This window comes from Mobula birostris, chromosome 8, assembly GCF_030028105.1.
Source record: "Mobula birostris isolate sMobBir1 chromosome 8, sMobBir1.hap1, whole genome shotgun sequence".
Classification (NCBI taxonomy): Eukaryota; Metazoa; Chordata; class Chondrichthyes; order Myliobatiformes; family Myliobatidae; genus Mobula; species Mobula birostris.
Window position 1 is genome coordinate 3,664,108 of NC_092377.1, and position 23,055 is coordinate 3,687,162.

A 23,055-nucleotide genomic window follows, 5' to 3' on the forward strand; every position below is an offset into this window, starting at 1 on the left:
TACAATTGACTCCAGCATCTTTCCCACCGATTATACCTTCTTACTTATGGAAGAATAAAACCCCCTGATTAAACAAATTTCATCTTCAGGAAACTGGAAAAAATGGGGGTTTAGCCCCACCCAATTTTAGGTTTTACTAATGGGCAGTCAACATATGCTACCTTATGTTTTGCTTATTCTATATTAATCGTGAAGACTGTCCGGTTTGGGTTTCTTCAGAAGTTAATTCTGTTAATCAATTTTCTATTATTTCTCTTCTTGGTTCTTCAATTCCTCTGTCCTTAAGTAATTTAACTGATGACTATGTAGTTAAACATTTTTTGAGGAGTTGGTTACAACTTAGAAAATTCTTTGAGTTATTTGGTTTTTCACTCTCTTGTCCCATTGTATTACTGTAAATGTTTTCAGGATCTGTTTGTTGGAGATAGTCTTTCCTCATTTTATCAATTATCTATTAACTATAATCTTCTTAAAGCTTGCTTTTTTAGATATTTACAAGTTAGAGACTTCTTGCGTTCTCAACTTCATACATTTCCTAAATGTCCAGATAAGAATTTAATTGATACAATTTTTACTCTGAAACTATTTCATAATGGATCTATTTCTAATATTTATAGTATGTTGTTGGCAATGGGAAACATTAGACAAAATTAAAAACCTCTGGGAACAAGACCTACAGATTTCAATTGATGAGAATGTTTGGAATGAAAATTTTAAACTTGTTCACACCTCTTCATTATGTGCACGTCACTCTCTTTTACAGTTTAAAGTGGTTCATAGAGCCTATATGACTAAAGATAAGCTCTCTCATTTTTACTCAGATTTTTCTCCATGCTGTAATAGGTGTAATATCGAAGGGGCCTCACTAATTCATGTTCTGGTCTTGCCCGCGGCTTGATAAATTTTGGAAAGAAGTATTTCAAACTTTCTCGGAGCTTTTTAAAGTAAACTTTAAACCCAACCGTCTGACTGCCTTGTTTGGCATTGTTGGAGCAAATGATTTTACTCTTAAGCCAAATGATTTGCATATGTTGGCTTTTATTTCTCTTTTAGCCAGAAGAGTTTTGTTGCTTAAATGGAAAGATGCTGCTCCGCCTACTCATGCCCATTGGTTGATTGATGTTATGTCATGTTTAAATCTGGAGAAGATTAGGTGTTCTATTTCTATACCTAGACAAGATTTTCTCACATTATGGGGACCTTTTGGGAACTACTTTCACAATCTTCGACTTGTTCAGCAGTGATGATGCTATTATATGTTTGAAGTTATGACTATATGTCCAAGATATTTTTTTTCTTTTCTTTTAACCAAACAGCTGTTTTTTCCTCTTTTTTTTGTTTTGTTATGGGGGTTTTGATTTTGCTTTAGATTAGAATAAAATATACCTTTTCAATATTATGGTTAATTTACTATACATAGTTATGGGGCATTTCAACCTTGTTTCTGTTTCCATAATATCATAATGTATTTTGTATTTGTCTATGCAAGTAATTAATAAAAATATTGAAAAAGAAAAAAAGGAAGACATATGGTAATGCACTTTGGTGGAATAAATAAATGTGGACTATTTTCAAAACAGGAGGAAAATCCAGAAAACTGAGATGCAAAGGGACTTGTGCAGAACACCCTAAAGGTTAACTTGTAGGTTGAGTCAGCAGTGAAGAAGGTGAATGGAATGTGAGCAATCGTTTCAAGAGGTCTAGAGTACAAAGGCAGGGTTGTGATGCTGAGGCTTTATAAGACACTGGTGAGGCCTCAGCTTGAGTATTGTGAACTGTTTCGGGATCCTCATCTGAGAAAAGTTTCAGAGGAGATTCACAAGGGTTATTCTGGAAATGAAACTGTTATCAGACGAGTAACATTTGATGGCTCTGGGTCTGTATTCATTGGAATTTAGAAGGATGGGGGGGGAATCTAATTGAAATCTTTTGAATGTTGAAAGGCCTAGACAGAGTAGATGTGCAAAGGATGTTTCCCATGGTGGGGGAGCCTAGGAGAAGAGGACTCAGCCTCCAGATAGAGGGGCATCCATTTAAAACAGAGATGCGGAGAAATTTCTTTAGCCATACCATAGAACCATAGAACCATAGAAACTACAGCACAGAAACAGGCCTTTTGGCCCTTCTTGGCTGTGCTGAACCATTTTCTGCCTAGTCCCACTGACCTGCACACGGACCATATCCCTCCATACACATCCCATCCATGTATCTGTCCAATTTATTCTTAAATGTTAAAAAAGAACCCGCATTTACCACCTCGTCTGGCAGCTCATTCCATACTCCCACCACTCTCTGAGTGAAGAAGCCCCCACTCATGTTCCCTTTAAACTTTTAGCCCCTCACCCTTAACCCATGGCCTCTGCTTTTTTTCTCCCCTTGCCTCAGTGGAAAAAGCCTGCTTGCATTCACTCTATCAATACCCATCATAATTTTATATACCTCTATCAAATCTCCCCTCATTCTTCTACACTCCAGAGAATAAAGTCCTAACCTATTCAACCTTTCTCTGTAACTGAGTTTCTCAAGTCCCGGCAACATCCTTGTAAACCTTCTCTGCACTCTTTCAACCTTATTTATATCCTTCCTGTAATTTGGTGACCAAAACTGAACACAATACTCCAGATTCGGCCTCACCAATGCCTTATACAACCTCATCATAACATCCAGCTTTTATACTCAATACTTTGATTAATAAAGGCCAATGTACCTTTAAAATGTAAATGTAAAGCTCTCTTTACAACCCTATCTACCTGTGATGCTACTTTTAGGGAATTTTGTATCTGTATTCCCAGATCCCTCTGTTCTACTGCACTCCTCAGCGCCTTACTATTAACCCTGTATGTTCTACCTTGGTTTGTCCTTCCAACGTGCAATACCTCACACTTGTCTGTATTAAACTCCATCTGCCATTTTTCAGCCCATTTTTCCAGCTGGTCCAAGTCCCTCTGCAGGCTCTGAAAACCTTCCTCACTGTCTACTACACATCCAGTCTTTGTAACATCAGCAAATTTGCTGATCCAATTTACCACATTATCATCCAGATCATTGATATAGATGACAAATAACAATGGACCCAGCACTGATCCCTGTGGCACACCACTAGTCACAGGCCTCCACTCGGAGAAGCAATTCTCTACTACCACTCTTTGGCTTCTTCCATTGAGCCAATGTCCAATCCAATTTGCCACCTCTCCATGTATAACTAGTGACTGAATTTTCCTAACTAACCTCCCATGCGGGACCTTGTCAAAGGCCTTACTGAAGTCCATGTAGAAAATATCCACTGCCTTCCATTCATCCACTTTCCTGTTAACCTCCTCGAAAAACTCCAATAGATTGGTCAAACATGACCTACCACGCACAAAGCCATGTTGACTCTCCCTAATAAGTCCATGTCTATCTAAATGCTTGTAGATTCTGTCTCTTAGTACTCCCTCCAATAACTTACCTACTACCGACGTTAAACTTACTGGCCTATAATTTCCCGGATTACTTTTCGATCCTTTTTTAAACAATGGAACAACATGAGCCACTCTCTAATCCTCCGGCACCTCACCTGTAGACAGCGACATTTTAAATATTTCTGCCAGGGCCCCTGCAATTTCAACACTAGTCTCCTTCAAGGTCCGAGGGAACACCCTGTCAGGTCCCCGGGATATATCCACTTTAATTTTCCTCAAGACAGCAAGGACCTCCTCCTTTTCGATCTGTACAGTTTCCATGATCTCACTACTTGTTTCCCTTAATTCCATAGACTTCATGCCAGTTTCTTTAGTAAATACAGACACAAAAAACCTATTTAAGATCTCCCCCATTTCCTTTGGTTCCACACATAGCCGACCACTCTGATCTTCAAGAGGACCAATTTTATTCCTTACAATCCTTTGCTCTTAATATACCTGTAAAAGCTCTTTGGATTATCCTTCACTTTGACTGCCAAGGCAACCTCATGTCTTCTTTTAGCCCTCCTGATTTCTTTCCTAAGTATTTTCTTGCACTTCTTATACTCCTCAAGCACCTTATTTATTCCCTGCTTCCTATACATGTCATACAACTCCCTCTTCTTCTTTATCAGAGTTGCAATATCCCTTGAGAACCAAGGTTCCTTATTCCTATTCACTTTGCCTTTAATCCTGACAGGAACGTACAAATTCTGCACTCTCAAAATTTTTCCTTTGAAGGCTTCCCACCTACCGATCACATCCTTGCCAGAGAACAACCTGTCCCAATCCACGCTTTTTAGATCCTTTCTCATTTCTTCAAATTTGGCCTTCTTCCAGTTAAGAACCTCAACCCTAGGACCAGACCTATCCTTGTCCATGATCAAGTTGAAACTAATGGTGTTATGATCACTGGAACCAAAGTGCTGCCCTACACAGACTTCTGTCACTTGTCCTAACTCGTTTCCTAACAGGAGATCCAATATTGCATCCCCTCTAGTTGGTCCCTCTATATATTGATTTAGAAAACTTTCCTGAACACATTTTACAAACTCTAAACCATCTAGACCCCTAACAGTATGGGAGACCCAATCAATATATGGAAAATTAAAATCCCCTACCACCACAACTTTATATTTCCTGCAGTTGCCTGCTATCTCTCTGCAGATTTGCTCTTCCAATTCTCGTTGACTATTGGGTGGTCTGTAATACAATCCCACTAATGTGGCCATACCTTTCCTGTTTCTCAGCTCCACCCATAAGGACTCAGTAGACAAGCCCTCTAATCTATCCTGCCTGAGCACTGCTGTAATATTTTCCCTAACAAGCAATGCTACTCCCCCACTTTTCATTCATCTGCCTCGATCACATCTGAAACATCGGAACCCCGGAATATTAAGCTGCCAGTCCTGCCCCTCCCGTAGCCAAGTTTCACTAATTGCTACAACGTCATAATTCCACGTGTTAATCCATGCCCTCAACTCATTCGCCTTCCCCGCAATACTCCTAGCATTGAAATATATACACCTCAGAAGATGTTTACCACCACTCACAACCTTTCTATTAGCGGATTTGCTTGAACTTTTAACATTATTTATTTTCACCCCAGCCACACTGTCAGCTCTGGCACTCTGGTTCCCATCCCCCTGCAAATCTAGTTTAAAGCCCCCCCAATAGCATTAACGAACCTCCCTGAAAGGATATTGGTCCCCCTGTAGTTCAAGTGTAACCCGTCTCTCTTGTACAGGTCCCATCTGCCCCAGAAGACGTCCCAATGATCCTGAAATCTGAAACCCTGCCCCCTACACCAGTTCCTCAGCCACTTGTTCATCCTCCAGAGCATCCTATTCCTACCCTCACTGGCACCTAGCACAGGTAGCAATCCTGAGATTACCACCCTCGAGGTCCTGCTTTTCAACTTCCTACCAAGCTCTCTATACTCACTCTCCAGGACCTCCTCACTCAGAGAGTGGTGTATTTGTGAAATTTGTTACCACAGGCATTTGTGGAGGCCAGGTTGTTGGGTGTATTTAAGGCAGAGATTGATAGGTTTTTGATTGGCCATGGCATCAAAGGTTACAGGGAGAAGGCTGGGGAGTGTGGATAAAGAGGTGGAAAAATGATCAGCCACGATTGAATAGCGGAGCAGACTCAATGGGCAAAATGGCTTAAATCTGCTCCAATTTCTTACGGTCTTATGGTCTACATCCGCAACACTTGTCATGCCTGTGATATCATCAGCATCCTCCAATTCCCTGGCCTTGACAGCCTCATTTTCACCATGGACGTTCAGTCCCTATACACCACTATCCCTAACCATGAAGGCCTCAAATTCTCTTCTTCTTTCTTGACAAATGAATCAAATCACTTTCCCTCCACAACCACCCTCCTCCATCTGGCAGAACCGTTTCTGACCCTCAATAATTGTTCCTTCGGCTCCTCCCACTTTCTCCAAACTCGAAGGGTATCAACGGGCACCTGGATGGGCCTCAGGTATGCCTTCTTTGGTTCCACAAAACAGTGCGTATTCTGATCGCTCCCTGGTAATACACTCCAGTGACAAATGTATTGGTGCTGCTTCATGCACCCATGCCGAGCCATTCGATTTTTTTAAAATCAATTTTGCCTCTAACTTCCATCTTGCCCTTAAAGTCACTTGGTTCACCTCCCCTCCCTTTCTCAATCTCTCTGTCACGTCTCTGGAGATAAACCCACCGATTTCTATGGTTATCTTGAATGCACTATCTCCCGTCAAAATGCTGTTCCCTTTTCCCAAGATGTGGTTTTCTGTTTCAGGACATTAGGGATGTCCTCCTTCTTCAAAGAACTGCATTTTCCTCCCTCCACCATCGATGCTGCCCTCATCCAAGCTCACCCCATCTTCCCACCACCTTAACAGTGACAGAAGCAGGTCGGAAGATGATATCCCTGCAAGAGGACCAAATGTCACACCTCTCCATTCACCTGCTCCCTCATCTCCATTTAGTACCCCAATCAGTTCCTCCAGGTAAAACAAATCTGCTGGAATTATCTGTTGTGTCTCGAAGCTGCCTCCTCTACATCGTCAACTGGGAGACCGCTTCGTCAAACACTTCTGCTCCATCCACCAATAGTGGAACTTCCCATTTTAATGCTGATTCCCATTCCCATTCCAATATCAGTTCATGGCCTCCTCTTATGCCAAGATGAGGCCACCCTCAGGGTGGAGGAGACACACCCTATATTCTGTCTGGGTAGCCTCCAACCTGATGGCATGGACATCGATTTCTCCTTCTGATAATTTTTTCCCCCTCCCGCTCCCCTCTTCCTGTATTCCCTACTCTGGCCACTTACACCTTCTCACCTGCCTATCACTTCTCCCTGGGTCCCCTCCTCCTTCCCTTTCTCCTGTGGTCCTCCCTCCTCTCATATTAGATTTCTTATTCTCCAGCCCTATGCCTTTCTCACCCACCTAACTTCACTTATCACCTTCATTTTTATAGATGCTGCCTGACCTGCTGAGTTGCTCCAGCATTTTGCATGTGTTGCTTAGTTAAAGGTGTCTGAATGGACCCATCAGCACATCTAATTATGCCTCAATCCCCTTAGAAGGTGTAGACACCGTTGTGCCTTCTTACCGATTGAGGAGGTGCTGTGGGTCCAGGTTAGATTGTCCATCATGTGTGCATTAAGAAACTTTCCGCTCTTCATCCTCTCAACAATAAAACCATTGATGTGCAATGGAGAGTGGTCTCCCTGTGCCTTCCTGAAGTCCACACTATTCTCTTTTGTTCACATCGAGGCTCAAGTTGTTGTTCTCATGCCATTTGACAAGCCCTCTCTAGCTCTTCTTGGTATGCCGACTTGTCATTGTTGCTAATGAGGGCAGCCACTTTAGTATCATCACTGAACTTGATGATGTGGCTTGAGCTGGATTTGGCAGTGCAGTCGTGAGTCAGCAGAGTCACATACCTTGCCACGTATGCCACATGTCCCTGGTGTCACAGAGGTGTCTGTGTGTTTTCTGTGCCTTTCTTATGGCATGTCAGAATCTGATGGTAAAATACCTCTCAGGCAGTGAAGAAAGCTAATGGCATGCTGGCCTTCATAACAAGGGGAGTTGAGTATAGGAGCAAAGAGGTCCTTCTGCAGTTGTACAGGACACTGGTGAGACCACACCTGGAATACTGTGTACAGTTTTGGTCTCCAAATTTGAGGAAGGACTTTCTAGCTATTGAGGGAGTGCAGCATAGGTTCACAAGGTTAATTCCCAGGATGGAAGGACTGTCTTATGTTGAAAGATTGGAGCGACTGGGGTTGTATACACTGGAATTTAGAAGGATCAGAGGGGATCGGATTGAAACCTATAAGATTATTAAAGGATTGGATATGCTAGAGGCAGGAAACATGTTCCGGATGTTGGGGGAGTCCAGAACCAGAGGCCACAGTTTAAGAATAAGGGGTAGGCCATTTAGAACGAAGTTGAGGAAAAACTTTTTCACACAGAGGGCTGTGGTTCTGTGGAATGGTCTGCCTCAGAAAACAGTGGAGGCCAATTCACTGGATTCTTTCAAAAAAGCGTTAGATAGAGCTCTTAAAGATAGCCGAGTGAAGGGATATGGGGAGAAGGCAGGAAAAGGGTACTGATTGTGGATGATCAGCCATGATCACAGTGAACGGTGGTGCTGGCTCAAAGGGCTGAGTGGCCTACTCCTGCACCTATTGTCTATTGTCTCTGTAACAATACATGAAAGCCAGGAACTGCAGGGGGCCATTCAATCTGTTGAGTCTCCTCTGCCATTTAGAAAGGTCAGGGCTGATCATCCAACTTAAGAAACTGTTCCATCTTGAGGGTCATAGAGAACTACAGCACAGAAACAGGCCTTTCAGCCCATCTAGCCCACGCCAAAATGTTATTCTGCATAGATTCACTACCCTCTGGGGAAGTCTCGGACCAGAGGGCACAGCCTCAGAAGAGTCAGATGTGAATTTAGAACAGACATGAGGAGGGATTTCTTTGGCCAGAAGGTGGTGAATCTGTCAAATTCATTGCCACAGATGGCTGTAGAGTTCAAAGCAGAGGTTCAAAGGCTCTTTGATAAGGGCATCAAAGGTTACGGGGAGAAGGCAGGAGAATGGGGTTGAGAGGGATAATAAATGGACCAGAATGGAATGACAGAGCAGACTCGCTGGACCGAATGGCCTAATCAGCTCCTTTGTCTTATGGTCCTCATGTCATTGGTCAATTGTACATTAAAAGCTGAGGCTGATAGGTTCTTGATTAGTCAGGGTGTCAAAGGTTGTCTTATGGACTTTCTCCGGCAGATTGTTGATAAAATACAGGCATTTGCTGCTCTAATGACAATCGTCTCAGCAGTTCCCAATATATCCATTCAATACTTGCTAACTGCTGACAGATTTAGGCAGCTCCAATTTATTATCTCACATTTACTACTGAGTAACAGGAAAAGGTTTCATCTACATTTATCCTAATTCACCTCTTCCCACCAAAAGGAGACTCATTGGGTATAAATAGAGTTGTAAAAGTAGCACAATTTGGTCTCGGCAGAACAAGGCCGTTCTCATTACACCTGCCAACAAGGCTCTCTCGGACCTGTTACTCATACTCATCCATTACTGACGGTTTATTCAAGCCGTCAGGAACACCATTTTAAACCGGTTTGAAGATGAGAGAGAGAGGTCCTCGTTGTCAGGGATGACCATGGATACTGTGTTGTAGCTGTCTGGATACACAGGTCAGGGCAGTACAATATGGAGAGCAAGCTGTTGCCCAGGCAGCGGGCTCCCCCTCTCCATGCACATGATGAACTCAAAGGAATGGCAGAGGTTGATACTGTTTGACACCAGTCAGCACTGAAGTCAATGTAGGCCTGCCTTAGATACTCCAGCTCTGGATTTTTCTTTGGAGTTTACTCCTAAAGCCTCCTCCATGACTAGGTATAACCGCAAGGCAGCGGAGGTTTGAGATCAGAGTTTTCCTTCTCCTAGATGAGCTGCGAACCATGGCTGACGAGCCCCATCTGCCCGAAGCGATGGTTTTAAGGCGCTGATAACCCATCTTCCCCCTTCTCCTCTCAGAAGAAACAGATCCTCCAGGCTGAGTCGCGAAACCACACATGAAAGACAGGAGCTAGACATGGTTGTCAAACGTTCTTTGAGGTACACGCCATTGGGACATTTAATAGCAGTGGGAGCTTTTCCCCTTTACTACCCTCAACATTAAGGAAATATTAAAATATTAAACATAATATTAAATATTAACTTAATATTAAACATTAAGTTAAAAGGGAACTTTCTGTATTTGGGCAACTGGGGCAATGTACTTTTCTGTGTTGTTGGAGAGACTTAGAAGAAATATTGGTAGAATATTGGCCATGACACACTAAATGCTGGAGGAATTCAGCAAGTCAGGCAGCATCTATGGAGGGGAATAAACAGTTAATATTTCAGGCAGACACCCTTCAACAGGACTGGAATAAAAAGGTGGAGAGGGAAGAAGGAGCTGGCAGGTGATGGGTGTGACCAGGTGAAGGGGGAAGGCAGGTGACTGAGAAAGGGTGTAACACCCTGGTTCACATTTTTACTGCTATGCTGCGGGTATTTCATTCAGCAGTTCTGTAAGAACAATCTGTTCTGCTTTCAGACTGTCTGGGTTTCAGCTGAGATAAGAGACTTTGTTGTTACTGGGTTTTAGATGTTTCAGAAAGGACGGGGGTGGGGAGGCAAAACAGGTGGGGGCGTGGCACTGTTGATCAGAGATGGTGTCACGGCTGCAGAAAAGGTGGACGCCCCGGAGGGATTGTCCACGGAGTCTCTGTGGGTGGAGGTTAGGAACAGGAAGGGGTCAATAACTTTACTGGGTGTTTTTTATAGGCTGCCCAATAGTAACAGGGATACAAAGGAGCAGATAGGGAAACAGTTCCTGGAAAGGTGTAATAATAACAGAGTTGTCCTGATGGGAGATATTAATTTCCCAAATACCGATTGGCATCTCCCTAGAACGAAGGGGTTTAGATGAGATGGAGTTTGTTAGGTGTGTTCAGGAAGGTTTCTTGACACAATATGTAGATAAGCCTACAAGAGGAGAGACTGTACTTGATTTGATATTGGGAAATGAACCTGGTCAGGTGTCAGATCTCTCAGTGGGAGAGCATTTTGGAGATGGTGATCATAATCATAATGGAGATAGGGCACAGGAGTACATTCAGCCAGAGACTCATTCCACCAAGATGCAACACAGAGTGTCATAGGAAGTCATTCCTGCCTGTGGCCATCAAACTTTACAACTCCTCCCCTGGAGGGTCAGACACCCTGAGCCAATAGGCTGGTCCTGGACTTATTTCCTGGCATAATCTACATATTACTATTTAACTATTTATGGTTTTATTACTATTTAATTATTTATGATGCAACTGTAATGAAAACCAATTTCCCCCGGAATCAATAAAGTATGACTATGACTCTAATTCTATCTCCTTTACAATATCATTGGAGAGAGATAGGAAGAGACAAGTTAGAAAAGCATTTAATTGGAGTAAGGGGAATTATGAGGCTATCAGGCAGGAAATTGGAAGCTGAAATTGGGAACAGATGTTCTCAGGGAAAAGTACAGAAGAAATGTGGCAAATGTTCAGGGGATATTTGTGTGGAGTTCTGCATAGGTACGTTCTAATGAGACAGGGAAGTTATGGTAGGGTACAGAAACAGTGGTGTACAAAGGCTGTAATAAATCTAGTCAAGAAGAAAAGAAAAGCTTACAAAAGCTTCAGAGAGCTAGGTAATGTTAGAGATCTAGAAGAGTATAAGGCTAACAGGAAGGAGCTTAAAAAGGAAATTAGGAGAGCCAGAAGGGGCCATGAGAAGGCCTTGGCGAGCAGGACTAGGGAAAACCCCAAGGCATTCTACAAGTATGTGAAGAGCAAGAGGATAAGACGTGAAAGAATAGGACCTATCAAGTGTGACAGTGGGAAAGTGTGTATGGAACCGGAGTAAATAGCAGGGGTGCTTAATGAATACTTTTCTTCAGTATTCACTATGGAAAAGGATCTTGGTGATTGTAGTGATGACTTGCAGCAGACTGAAAAGCATGAGCATGTAGATATTAGGCAGGATTATGAACATTTCGAAGGGTATAATATGATTAGGAATAGTCAGCATGGCTTTGTCAAGGGCAGGTTGTGCCTTACGAGCCTGATTGAATTTCTTGAGGATGTGATAAACAGATTGATGAAGGAAGAGCAGTAGATGTAGTGTATATGGATTTCAGCAAGGCATTTGATAAGGTACCCCATACAAGGCTTATTGAGAAAGTAAGTAGGCATGGGATCCAAGGGGTCATTACTTTGTGGATCCAGAAATGGCTTGCCCACAGAAGGCAAAGAGTGGTCGCAGATGGCTCATATTCTGTATGGAGATTGTCACCAATGGAGTGCCTCAGGGACCTGTTCTGGGACCCTTTCTCTTCGTGATTTTTATAAATGACCTGGATGAGGAAGTGGAGGGATGGGTTAGTAAGTTTGCTGATGACACAAAGGTTGGAGGTGTTGTGGATAGTGTGGAGGGCTGTCAGAGGTTACAGCGGGACATTGATAGGATGCAAGATTGGGCTGAGACGAGGCAGACGGAGTTCAGCCCAGACAAGTGTGAAGTGTTTCATTTTGGTAGGTCAAGTATGACGGCAGAATATAGGATTAATGGTAAGACTCTTGGCAGTGTGGAGGATCAGAGTGATCTTGGGGCTGAGTCCATAGGACACTCAAAGCTGCTGCGCAGGTTGACTCTGTGGTTAAGAAGGCGTACGGTTTATTGGCCTTCATCAATCGTGGGATTGAGTTTAGGAACCGAGAGGTAATGTTGCAGCTATATAGGACCCTAGTCAGACCCCACTTGGAGTACTGTGCTCAGTTCTGGTCGCCTCACTACAGGAAGGATGTGGAAGCCATAGAAAGGGTGCAGAGGAGATTTACAAGGATTTTGCCTGGATTGGGGAGCATGTCTTATGAGAATAGGTTGAGTGAACTCGGCCTTTTCTCCTTGGAGCAACGGAGGATGAGGGGTAACCTGATGGAGGTGTATAAGATGATGAGAGGCATTGATTGTGTGGATAGTCAAAGGCTTTTTCCCCGGGCTGAAATGTTTGCCACAAGAGGACACAGGTTTAAGGTGCTGGGGAGAAGGTACAGGGGAGATGTCAGGGTAAGTTTTTTTACTCAGAGAGTGGTGAGTGCGTGGAATGGGCTGCCGGCAACGGTGGTGGAGGCGGATACGATAGGATCTTTTAAGAGACTTTTGGATAGGTACATGGAGCTTAGAAAAATAGAGGGCTATAGGTAAGCCTAGTAATTTCTAACGTAGGGACATGTTCGGCACAACTTTGTGGGCCGAAGGGCCTATATTGTGCTGTAGCTTTGTGCAGATGAATGGCTTCAAGGAGGAAGTCCCAAAACTCCTGTGGGAGAGTCCATTTGTTCAAAATGGATTTGAAGTGACATTCGGAAGGTGGTGTGTGCTTTCACACAGACCGTGGGTCCAGTGCATGAGTTACAGACAATTTCAAGATGAGCTCCAACTTAGGTGCACATTTGAATATTTAATTACATTGACCCCTTTTTTTTTTCTTCCTTTTCATTAATAACTCTTTGGTTAAGTTAGCGTTCATAAATATCCGCTTTTATAATTGTATGCAGTGTGCGATCTGTTATTTCTCACTGACGGACTATTGCTGGGGGCAAGAAATCACACAACATTCACACAAACCTGGGTTTGCTTGGGCGAGACATCCCAACCTCACGGATTTGGCAGGACCAAAGTTGTGTACACCCTGGATGACGGAGCCTGAGAGAGGGCGGTTCTTCGCCACGAAGTGACGGGCTAACGAGTCACGTTCTCAGAAGAGCTCAGTAAAAAGGGGTTTCAAGGGGATGAAGTAAGAGGCTGGGAAGGGATAGGTAGTAGCAATAAAGTGTTGGATAGGACTAGATCTGGTAGGAAAAGACAGGGGACCGTGAAAGAAAGGGAAGGAGGAGGGGCATCAGTGGGAGGTGATGGGCAGGCGAGGAGATGAGGATGGATGAAGGAGTAGAATGGAAAGAAGGAGAAGGAGCTGGGATAAGAAATTACCAGATGTTGGAGAAATCAACGTTCATGCCCCTACACCTCCTCTCTCAATACTGCTCAGATCCTGAAACAGTCCTTCCAGGTGAGTTGGCACTTCACCTATAAGTCTGTTGGGGTCATCTATTGTATCCGGTGCTCCCAGTGTGGCCTCCTGTATATCGGTGAGACCCGACGTAGATTGGGAGACTGCTTCACTGGCCACCTATGACCCGTCTCCCAGAAAAGGCAGGATCTCCCGGTGGCCACCCATTTCAATTTTACTTCCCATTCCCATTCTGACATGGCTTCTTCTACTGCCACGATGAGGCCATATTCAGGTAGAAGGAGCAACACCTTATATTCCGTCTGGGTAGCCTCCAACCTGCTGGCATGAACATCAATTTCTCGAACCTCTGATAATTTCATCCCCTCTCTCCTTCACTTCCCGATTCCCACTTCGCTCTCTCACCTTATCTTCTCACCTCACCTATCACCTCTCTCTGGTGCTCCTCTCCCTTCCCTTCCTTCCATGGTTTCCTATTAGATTTTCCCTTCTCCAGCCCTTTATCTCTTTGACCAATTGACTTCCCAGCTCACCCGTCGTCCTCCCCCGATTTCACCTCTGACCTCCTACTTTGTACGTCTTCCTCTCCTCCCCCATCTTCTTACTCTGCCTTCTCATCACTTTTCTCAGTCCTGATTAAGTTTCTTGACCCGAAATGTTGACTCGACTCTTTTCCATAGATGTTGCCTGGTCTGCTGAGTTCCTCCAGAATTTTGTGTGTATTGCTTTGATTTCCAGCATGTCCAGATTTTCTCTTGTTCATGCCAATGTTTGGCCTCATTTTGATGGCAGAGGACGGCATGGACCAACATGTCATTATGGGGAGTTGTATTGAAATAGGTGGCGTCTGAGAGATCCTGCCTCTTGGACCTTGTGGTAGACTAGCGCAGCAACTGCAAGGGCCCTGGCAGAGATATTTAGCCATAGGTGAACTGTTGGAGGCCTGAAGAATGCCAAAGATTGTTCAAGAAATGCTCTATAAATTAGCCAGGGAATTGCATGAAGGACAGGTGGTGGATATTGTGCACATGGACTTCAGCAAAGTTTTCCACAAAGTCCTGCATGGAAGGCTGGTCCAGAAGGTAACGTGGCTTGGCATTCAGCAGGAGAGGCCAGAGAGTGGTAATGGATGGCTGTCTCTCAGACTGGAGGCCTGTGATTAATGGTGTGCTGCGGTGATTGACATGGGTCTATTGTTGTTTACCATCCACATTAATGAAATAGTGATTTGACTTCATTGGATATTTTGACAATTTTCTTCAATAAATTCCATTTTTCATAGTTTTAGCCACTTGATTGATCATTGTAACCTGCACTGCCAGTGCTCCCTCCTTACTCAGTAGTATCTGCAAACCTGGGTGAGCATCATCAGGTTTTCTGTGTGAATCATGAACCCGGTTTCTCTCTGCTCTCTTGCTCTCTGACCTGCTGAATGCTTGGCGCATTTTGGCTTTTCTTTCAGGTTTGCAGCAGCTGCAGTATTTTACTTTTATATGCAATTCCTCATTCCTGCATCTGGTCACTAAAATACATGAAGGAAGTTGAGGCCCCAAGGTTGAGGCTCCTGACACATAATGCCACTATCAGAGAGGGAGTGTCTGTGTCTGTGTATCTCTATCTCTCTCTCTCTCTCTCTCTCTCTCTCCTCTCCCCCCGCCCCACCCCCCATCATTCAAAGTTACCTCAGATTTCATGTGCTCACATCTGTGGAACCTGGTGAAATCTTTCCTGCAGGTTCCTGGCAACATCAGCAAAGATTTCATCACCTTTACTGTCAATTTCAATCCTGCTCGTAAGTTCACTTGCTCCATTTCCGACACGTAAATTACTTCCTCAATTCCCCTGTACACATTTCAAGGAGAGGGTCAGCAGTTCTACAAGACTCCCACAGCTAACCTGACCACTCTTCATCCCATTCTGCTTTTTGTGGGGACACAATTCCCTTCCCCCAGTCTCTCTGTCTCTATCACATCTGCCCTGAAGATCCCCTCTCACCCCCTCTCCTTCCACCCAGAACAAGGATAGGGCTTCCCTGGTCCTCAGCTTCCACCTCTTTGGCAAGGATCTACAGCTGTGGGCCGAAGGGCCTGTACTGTGCTGTAGTGTTCTGTGTCCTATGGTCACATTGCTGAAGAGAGCTTCCTCACAGAAGTTATGGGAAAGGATATCGGTTTGTTAGATCAAAGTGTAGAATGAGGAAACAGAGGGAGGATGTGAACATTGAAAATTCCTGAGAATGTTGGTGGGAGTCGTCTTTAGGCCTCCAATCAATAGAGATACAGTCAGGGAGAGCAACTACAGGAAACTACAGAATGTGAAAGGGTACTACAGTGATAATGGGTGACTTTAATCTACATATGGACTGTTCAAAACACATTATCAATTCCGCTGTGGAGAATGATTTTCTGAGTGAGTATCAGATGGTTTTATAGACCAGCAGTGAACAGTTAACTCCAAAGTGCTTAGCCTGATTTGGATATTTGTTTATTTATTTGCTTATTGACACACAGTGTGGAATTGGCCTTTCCGATCCTTCGAGCCATGCTGCACAGTAACCACTGATTTCATCCCAGCATAATCATGGGACAGTTTACAAAGACCAATTAATCTACCAATCGGGGTATCTTTGGACTGTGGGAGAAAATGGAGCACCCAGAGATCATGGGGAGAATGTACAAATTCCTTACAGGCAGTTGCGGGAATTGAACCTGGGTCGCTGGAACTGTGAAGCATTGTGCTAACCACTACTCTACTGTGCTGCCTCATAATTTGCAACTAAAAGCAGTGGGTACTGCGGTGTCCTTCACAGAACAAGATAAAATTCTTCATTAAGATTGAAAATGTGATTATTCAATCAACAACACAGGCCCCAAATTTAGCCAAAGGTATTGTGAAGGTACGAGGCATGAGTTGACTCTGACAGATTGGAAAATATGACAATGGGTAGAACACCCGAACATACAGTTCAACATCCCTTCCCGGACAAAAACAGGTAAGGGAAGTTAGGAACAGGGAAGTCACATAGGTTGTCAGAACTGAGGATAGAGAGCAACTCAAAATTCACCAAAAAAAGAGAAGAAAAGCAGAGAATAAAATAGGTGAGGAACGTGAATGAGGATTGTAAGTGTAAAAAACAGATAGGAAATTGTTGATCTCTGAGGAGGACACACAGCTTGCCCCAGAAATGCTGTGACTTGTTATTATTAGCAGAAAGAACAGTTCTGGATAAATTACTCAGTTTGAAACCTGACAAATCCCCTGGGCCCTGATAATCATCATTCGGGAGTACTTAAATAGTTGGAAATAGTGCACCGTTCTATATCAAATTTTCAAAATACCGAATTTGTTACTCAGTTGAATGGTAGTTTGCCTTTTTTATACATTTGTAAATATTTCCATGAAACTTCAGCTGATTGGGACAGCTGTTTAATTGGGCCAAAATGTGTTGGTCCCAATGTGTCCCAGTGAACCAGAATTCACTGTATCTATTCCCCAATTACTGAAAGCAAGCACACAGGTGCAGTGACCGGTTAAGGAGGCAAATACATTGCTGGTCCCATTGCAAAAGGTTTCAAGTTCAGGAGCAAGGATGTCTTGCAACAATTGTACCTGCCCCTTTTTGTTTTCCAACCCACAAGTATAATCTCTGAAAGCAGAGAAGGCTGAAAAAAATAAACTGCATCGACAGTTTGCTCACTTTTTCTCTGTTATTATCCTGGATTTGAAAGATCCTGTTTTGGTTAATTATGGGAGTCACAAAGTTTTTCTATGCATTAATTTACATATGTTAAATTCGGTAAGTTATTAAGAACAATAATGGATGTAGAGAGGGTGTTTCTTGTCATGAGTGAGTCCAGGACCAGAGGGCACAGCCTCAGAATAGCGGGACAACCAGTTAGAACAGAGATGTGCAGGAATTTCTTTAACCAAGGGTGGTGAATCTGTGGAATTCATTGCCACAGATGGCTGTGGAAGCCAAGTCATTAAAGTGGAGGTCAATAAGTTCTCGATTAGTCAGGGTGCCAAAGGTTATGGAAAGAAGGCAGAAGAATGGGGTTGAGGGGGAAACTAAATCAGCCATGATTGAGTGGTACAGCAGACTTGATGGGCTGAATGGCCTCATTCTACTCCTATGCTTTATGCTCTTATGGTCTGAGAATGCAGATTTTTCACCTGTGATCTGTCATTTCCTGAAGATATTTTATAATCTTCGCTGCAATTTGTCTTGCTGATCGGTGATGAAAGTTCATCAGCCTGAAACACTGCTTCTCTCTCCACACGGTGCTCTGATTTGTTGAGAATTTCCAGCTTTTGGGATCTTTTCTTTTCTGCCTCTCTGGTACTTTGTTTCTTCACTCTGCCCACATTGCCCGGATCCATTTTCTTTCTGTAAATTCTTTTGTCATGAGTGTTAGCTCTCCTTACACTAATTTTTAAATTTCTTTCACCTCATTTCTTTTCTTCCCTCCATTGCTTCTGCCTGTCTTAATCAGTAACATTTTGTGCATTTGTATCAGTCGCTTCTTTTAGATTTGTGTTGTGATTGCCCAGGTGCTTCCTATTTTCAGAAAGTTCACCCACTTAACTTGCACAGCATGTCTCAAATCACTTCTGAACCTTGTTCAGCAAAGAGTAAAACTTCTGGTTTTCATGCTGAATAGGAACTTTAGAAGATTATACTTCAGTGTCTCAGCTCCGTGTGAACCAAAAAAAACCCAACATCTCTCAATATTTAAACTGCAAACTCAGATTCACATGTCTCAAAAAATAATTTGGCACAGAAACAAGACCTTTGGCTCAGAAACAAGACCTTTGGCTCAACTTGTTCACACAGACTGTGTTACCCAGCATGCATCTGGCCCACAGACCACTCACCCTCTCCTATCCACGTACTTCTCTAGATGTGGTTGTATAAGGCATTGGTGAGGCTGAATCTGGAGTATTGTGTTCAGTTTTGGTCACCAAATTACAGGAAGGATATAAATAAGGTTGAAAGAGTGCAGAGAAGGTTTACAAGGATGTTGCCAGGACTTGAGAAACTCAGTTACAGAGAAAGGTTGAATAGGTTAGGATTTTATTCCCCGGAGCGTAGAAGAACGATGGGAGATTTGATAGAGGTATATAAAATTATGATGGGTATTGATAGAGTGAATACAAGCAGGCTTTTTCCACTGAGGCAAGGGGAGAAAAAAACCGGAGGACATGGGTTAAGGGTGAGGGGGGAAAAGTTTAAAGGGAACATTAGGGGGGGCTTCTTCACACAGAGAGTGGTGGGAGTATGGAATGAGCTGCCAGACGAGGTGGTAAATGCGGGTTCTTTTTTAACATTTAAGAATAAATTGGACAGATACATGGATGGGAGGTGTATGGAGGGATATGGTCCGTGTGCAGGTCAGTGGGACTAGGCAGAAAATGGTTCGGCACAGCCAAGAAGGGCCAAAAGGCCTGTTTCTGTGCTGTCGTTTCTATGGTTTCTATAGCTTTTACATGTTGCTAATGTTACACCACACCACTACTTCCAGCAGCTCATTCCAAACATGCACCACCCTTTGTGTGAAGAAGCTGCCCCAATGTCCCATTTCAATCTCTCGACTCTGATCTTTAACCTGTCCTCTTGTTTTTGTCACCCTCTTCCTGGGGAATAGACTGTGTGCTTTCACCCTGTCCATGCCCCTCATGATCTAATACCCCTCTGTCAGGTCTTTCTCCCCCCAGTCTCCTCAATTCCAGGGAATGAAGTCCTAGTGTACACAATCTGTCCTTGTAACACAGACCCCCAGGACCAGACAACATCCTGGTGGATCGTTTCTGCACTCTTTCTAGTTTAATAACTGACTTCCTATAACAGGATGACCAAAACTGTACACAGTACCACTGCCCACAACTGGTCAAATAAACTCAAAGGCAGATGAAACGAGTCTCAGACTGGGTGACCCCACTCTGGGAATTTACTTACCCACTGCACAGACGGACAGAGTCAAGGTTGTGATTATCGCTGCAAACATTTCTTCTCGTTTGTTTTTCAAAAACTGAATTTCTGCTCATTTGGATGCGATGTTCCCCGTTGGTATTTCACAAGTGATTGATTCCCCTTTAACTTCCCCACATGCTTATTTCAGCACAAAGGCACAGGGTGTGAAGAGGAAGTGATGGGGGAGAGTGGGCAGCCCTGTGGAAACTGCTGAAGAAATAGTAACAAACTGCAGAGTAGCTGAATGTTTCATCTACATTTACATGTCTGTCACTGAAATATCCTTTATGCCCACACACCATTATCAGATTGAAATGTGAGAAACAAGCCAAGTACACAGTTTCCCCTCCCTGACAGTAGGCTCCTCATGGTAAGGCTACAAACACTGGCCCAACACCAGGCAAAACAGACGTTTATCTGTATGACACTTACTGTAAAGTTCAAAGTAAATTTATTATCAAAGTGTATCTCTCTCTCTCTCTCATATGTATATACAGTGGCATGCAAAAGTTTGGGCTCCCCTGGTCAAAATTTTTGTTACTGTGAATAGCCAAGCCAGTAAAAGATCACCTAATTTGCAAAAGGCATGAAGTTAAAGATGACACATTCCTTCAATATTTTAAGCAAAATTACTTTTTAATTGATCTTTGGTCCTGACGAATGGTTCTGGCCCGAAACATCGACCGATCTTTTCCACTGATGCTGCCTGACCTGCTGAGTTCCTCCAGCGTGTGGTGAGTATTACTTTTTAATTTCCATCTTTTACAGTTTCAAAATAACAAAAAAGGAAAAGGGCCTGAAGCAAAAGTTTGGGCACCCTGCATGGCAGTACTTAGTAACACCCCCTTTGGCAAGTGTCACAGCTTGTAAACGCTTCCTGTAGCCAGCTAAGAGTCTTTCAGTTCTTGTTTGGGGGATTTTTGTACATTCTTCCTTGCAGAAGGCTTCTAGTTCTGTGAGATTCTTGGGCCATCTTGCATGCACTGCTCTCTTGAGGTTTATCCACAGATTCTCGATGATGTTTAGGTCGGGGGACTGTGAGGGCCATGGCAAAACCTTCAGCTTGTGCCTCTCGAGGTAGTCCATTGTGGAATTTCAGGTGTGTTTAGGATCATTATCCTGTTGTAGAAGCCATCCTCTTTTCATCTTCAGCTTTTTTTACAGACAGTGTGATGTTTGCTTCCAGAATTTGATGGTATTTAACTGAATTTATTCTTCCCTCTACCAGTGAAGTGTTCCCCGTGCCATTGGTTCAACACAAGCCCAAAGCATGATCCGTGCTTAACCATTGGAGAGGTGTTCTTTTCATGAAATTCTGCACCCTTTTTTTCTCCAAACATACCTTTGCTCATTGTGGCCAAAAAGTTCTATTTTAACTTCATCAGTCCACAGGACTTGTTTCCAAAATGCATCAGGCTTGTTTAGATGTTGCTTTGCAAATTTCTGATACTGAATTTTGTGGTGAGGACGCAGGAAAGGTTTTCTTCTGATGACTCTTCCATGAAGGTCATATTTGTGCAGGTGTCGCTGTACTGTAGAACAGTGCACCACCATTCCAGAGTCTGCTAAATCTTCCTGAAGGTCTTTTGCAGTCAAACGGGGGTTTTGATTTGCCTTTCTAGCAATCCTATGAGCAGTTCTCTCAGAAAGTTTTCTTGGTTTCCTAGACCTCAACTTGACCTCCACCATTCCTGTTAACTGCCATTTCTTTATTACATTATGAACTGAGGAAACAACTACCTGAAAATGCTTTGCTGTCTTCTTATAGCCTTCTCCTGCTTTGTGGACATCATTTATTTTAATTTTAAGAGTGCTAGGCAGCTGCTTAGAGGAGTTGCTGATTGTTGGGACAAGGTTTGAGGAGTCAGGGTACTTATAAAGCTTTGAAATTTGCATCACCTGGCCTTTCCTAATGATGACTGTGAACAAGCCATAGCCCTAACAAGCTAATTAAGGTCTGAGACCTTGGTAAAAGTTATCTGAGAGCTCAAATCTCTTGGGGTGCCCAAACGTTTGTTTGGTGCTCCTTTCCTTTTTTTCACTCTAAAGTTGTAAAAAACAAAAATAATACACTAATCTTGCTTAAAATGTTGAAAAGAATCTTTAACTTTATGACTTTTGGAGATCAGTTCATCTTCTACTCACTTAACTATTCACAGTAACAGAAATTTTGACCAGGGGTGCCCAAACTTTTTCATGGCACTGTAAGCCCTTGGTCAGACCCCACTTGGAGCACTGTGTTCAGTTCTGGTCACCTCACTACAGGAAGGATGTGGATGCTACAGAGAGAGTGCAGAGGAGATTAACAAGGATTGGATGGCATACCTTATGAGAATAGGCTGAGTGAAGCTGGCCTTCTCTCCTTGGAGCAACAGAGGATGAGAGGCAAACTGACAGAGGTATACAAGATGATGAGGGACATTGATCGTGTGGATAGTCAGAGGCTTTTTCCTGGGGGTGAATTGGCTAACATCAGGGGGCATAGTTTTAAGGTAAATAGGTACTGAGGGGATGTCGGGGTAGGTTTTTCCACACAGAGAGTGGTGGGTGCGTGGAATGCACTGCCTGCGGCAGTGGTGGAAGCGGATACAATAAGGTCTTTTAAGAGACTCCTGGATAGGTACATGGAGCTTAGAAAAATACAGGGCTATGCATTAGGGAAATTCTTGGCAGTTTCTAGAGTAGGTTCTGTAATGTGCTATAAGTTTCTATGTTCTATGTTCTATACTGACTGATCCATTCAGAGACGGTGATGTACACGTCAGCATCAGAATCCATACTAATGGGATGCGGTTCAACCTCCAAGCAAAAACTAAGGTTACGATAGATATCATCAGCAACTTCCTTTCTGCTGATGACTGTGCCCTCAATGCTGGTTCAATAGATGATTTGCAGTGAAGTGTTAACAAGTTTTCCGATGCGTCTACCAACTTTGACTTACCAAGAAGACTGAAGTAAGTCATCAGCCAGTTCCAGTGAAATCATACACCGAGCCAAACATCACAATCAATGGTCAAAGACTCAACCCAGTGAACAGGCTCACGTATCTTGGCAGCACGCTGTCCCAGAATATCGTCATTGATGCTGAAGTAATCGCCGGGATCACCAAAGCAAGTGAAGCCTTTGGCAGACTTTATACCAACGTCTGTAACAGAGAGGCATAGGTCTACAGAGAAAGCTGAAAGTGTATAGGGCATAGTACTTCCCACTCTGCTTTACATCTGTGAAACATGGACAGCATCCCAATGGCATGTTGAGAAACTGAACCATTTCTACACAGTCTGCCTCAGAAAGCTCCTCAACATGAAGTGGTAAGACAGAAACCCTGACCCTGAGGTACTTACCAAGGTGGGCCTGCCCTGTATCTACACCATCCTGGTGCAGTTCCCATTACACTTTCCCATTTCCCATATGCCAGACCATCAACTGCCAAAGAGACTGCTTTATAACGAATTATAGAAAGGAAAGTGTTCCTCTGGAGGCCA

At 43.5% G+C, this 23,055-nt stretch overlaps 1 protein-coding gene across 1 annotated transcript in view; it reads right to left on the bottom strand.

Annotated features, from left to right (window-relative positions):
- The window catches only part of LOC140201110 (uncharacterized), a 68,071-nt gene extending 48,306 nt beyond the window's left edge, over nucleotides 1–19,765 (bottom strand). The window contains exon 1 of the mRNA XM_072264719.1: nucleotides 19,556–19,765. Within this exon, the coding sequence (XP_072120820.1) occupies nucleotides 19,556–19,604 (49 nt within the window). The 5' untranslated portion in view covers nucleotides 19,605–19,765. The remainder of the gene's footprint in view (nucleotides 1–19,555) is intronic.
- Between the last annotated feature and the right edge of the window lie 3,290 nt (nucleotides 19,766–23,055).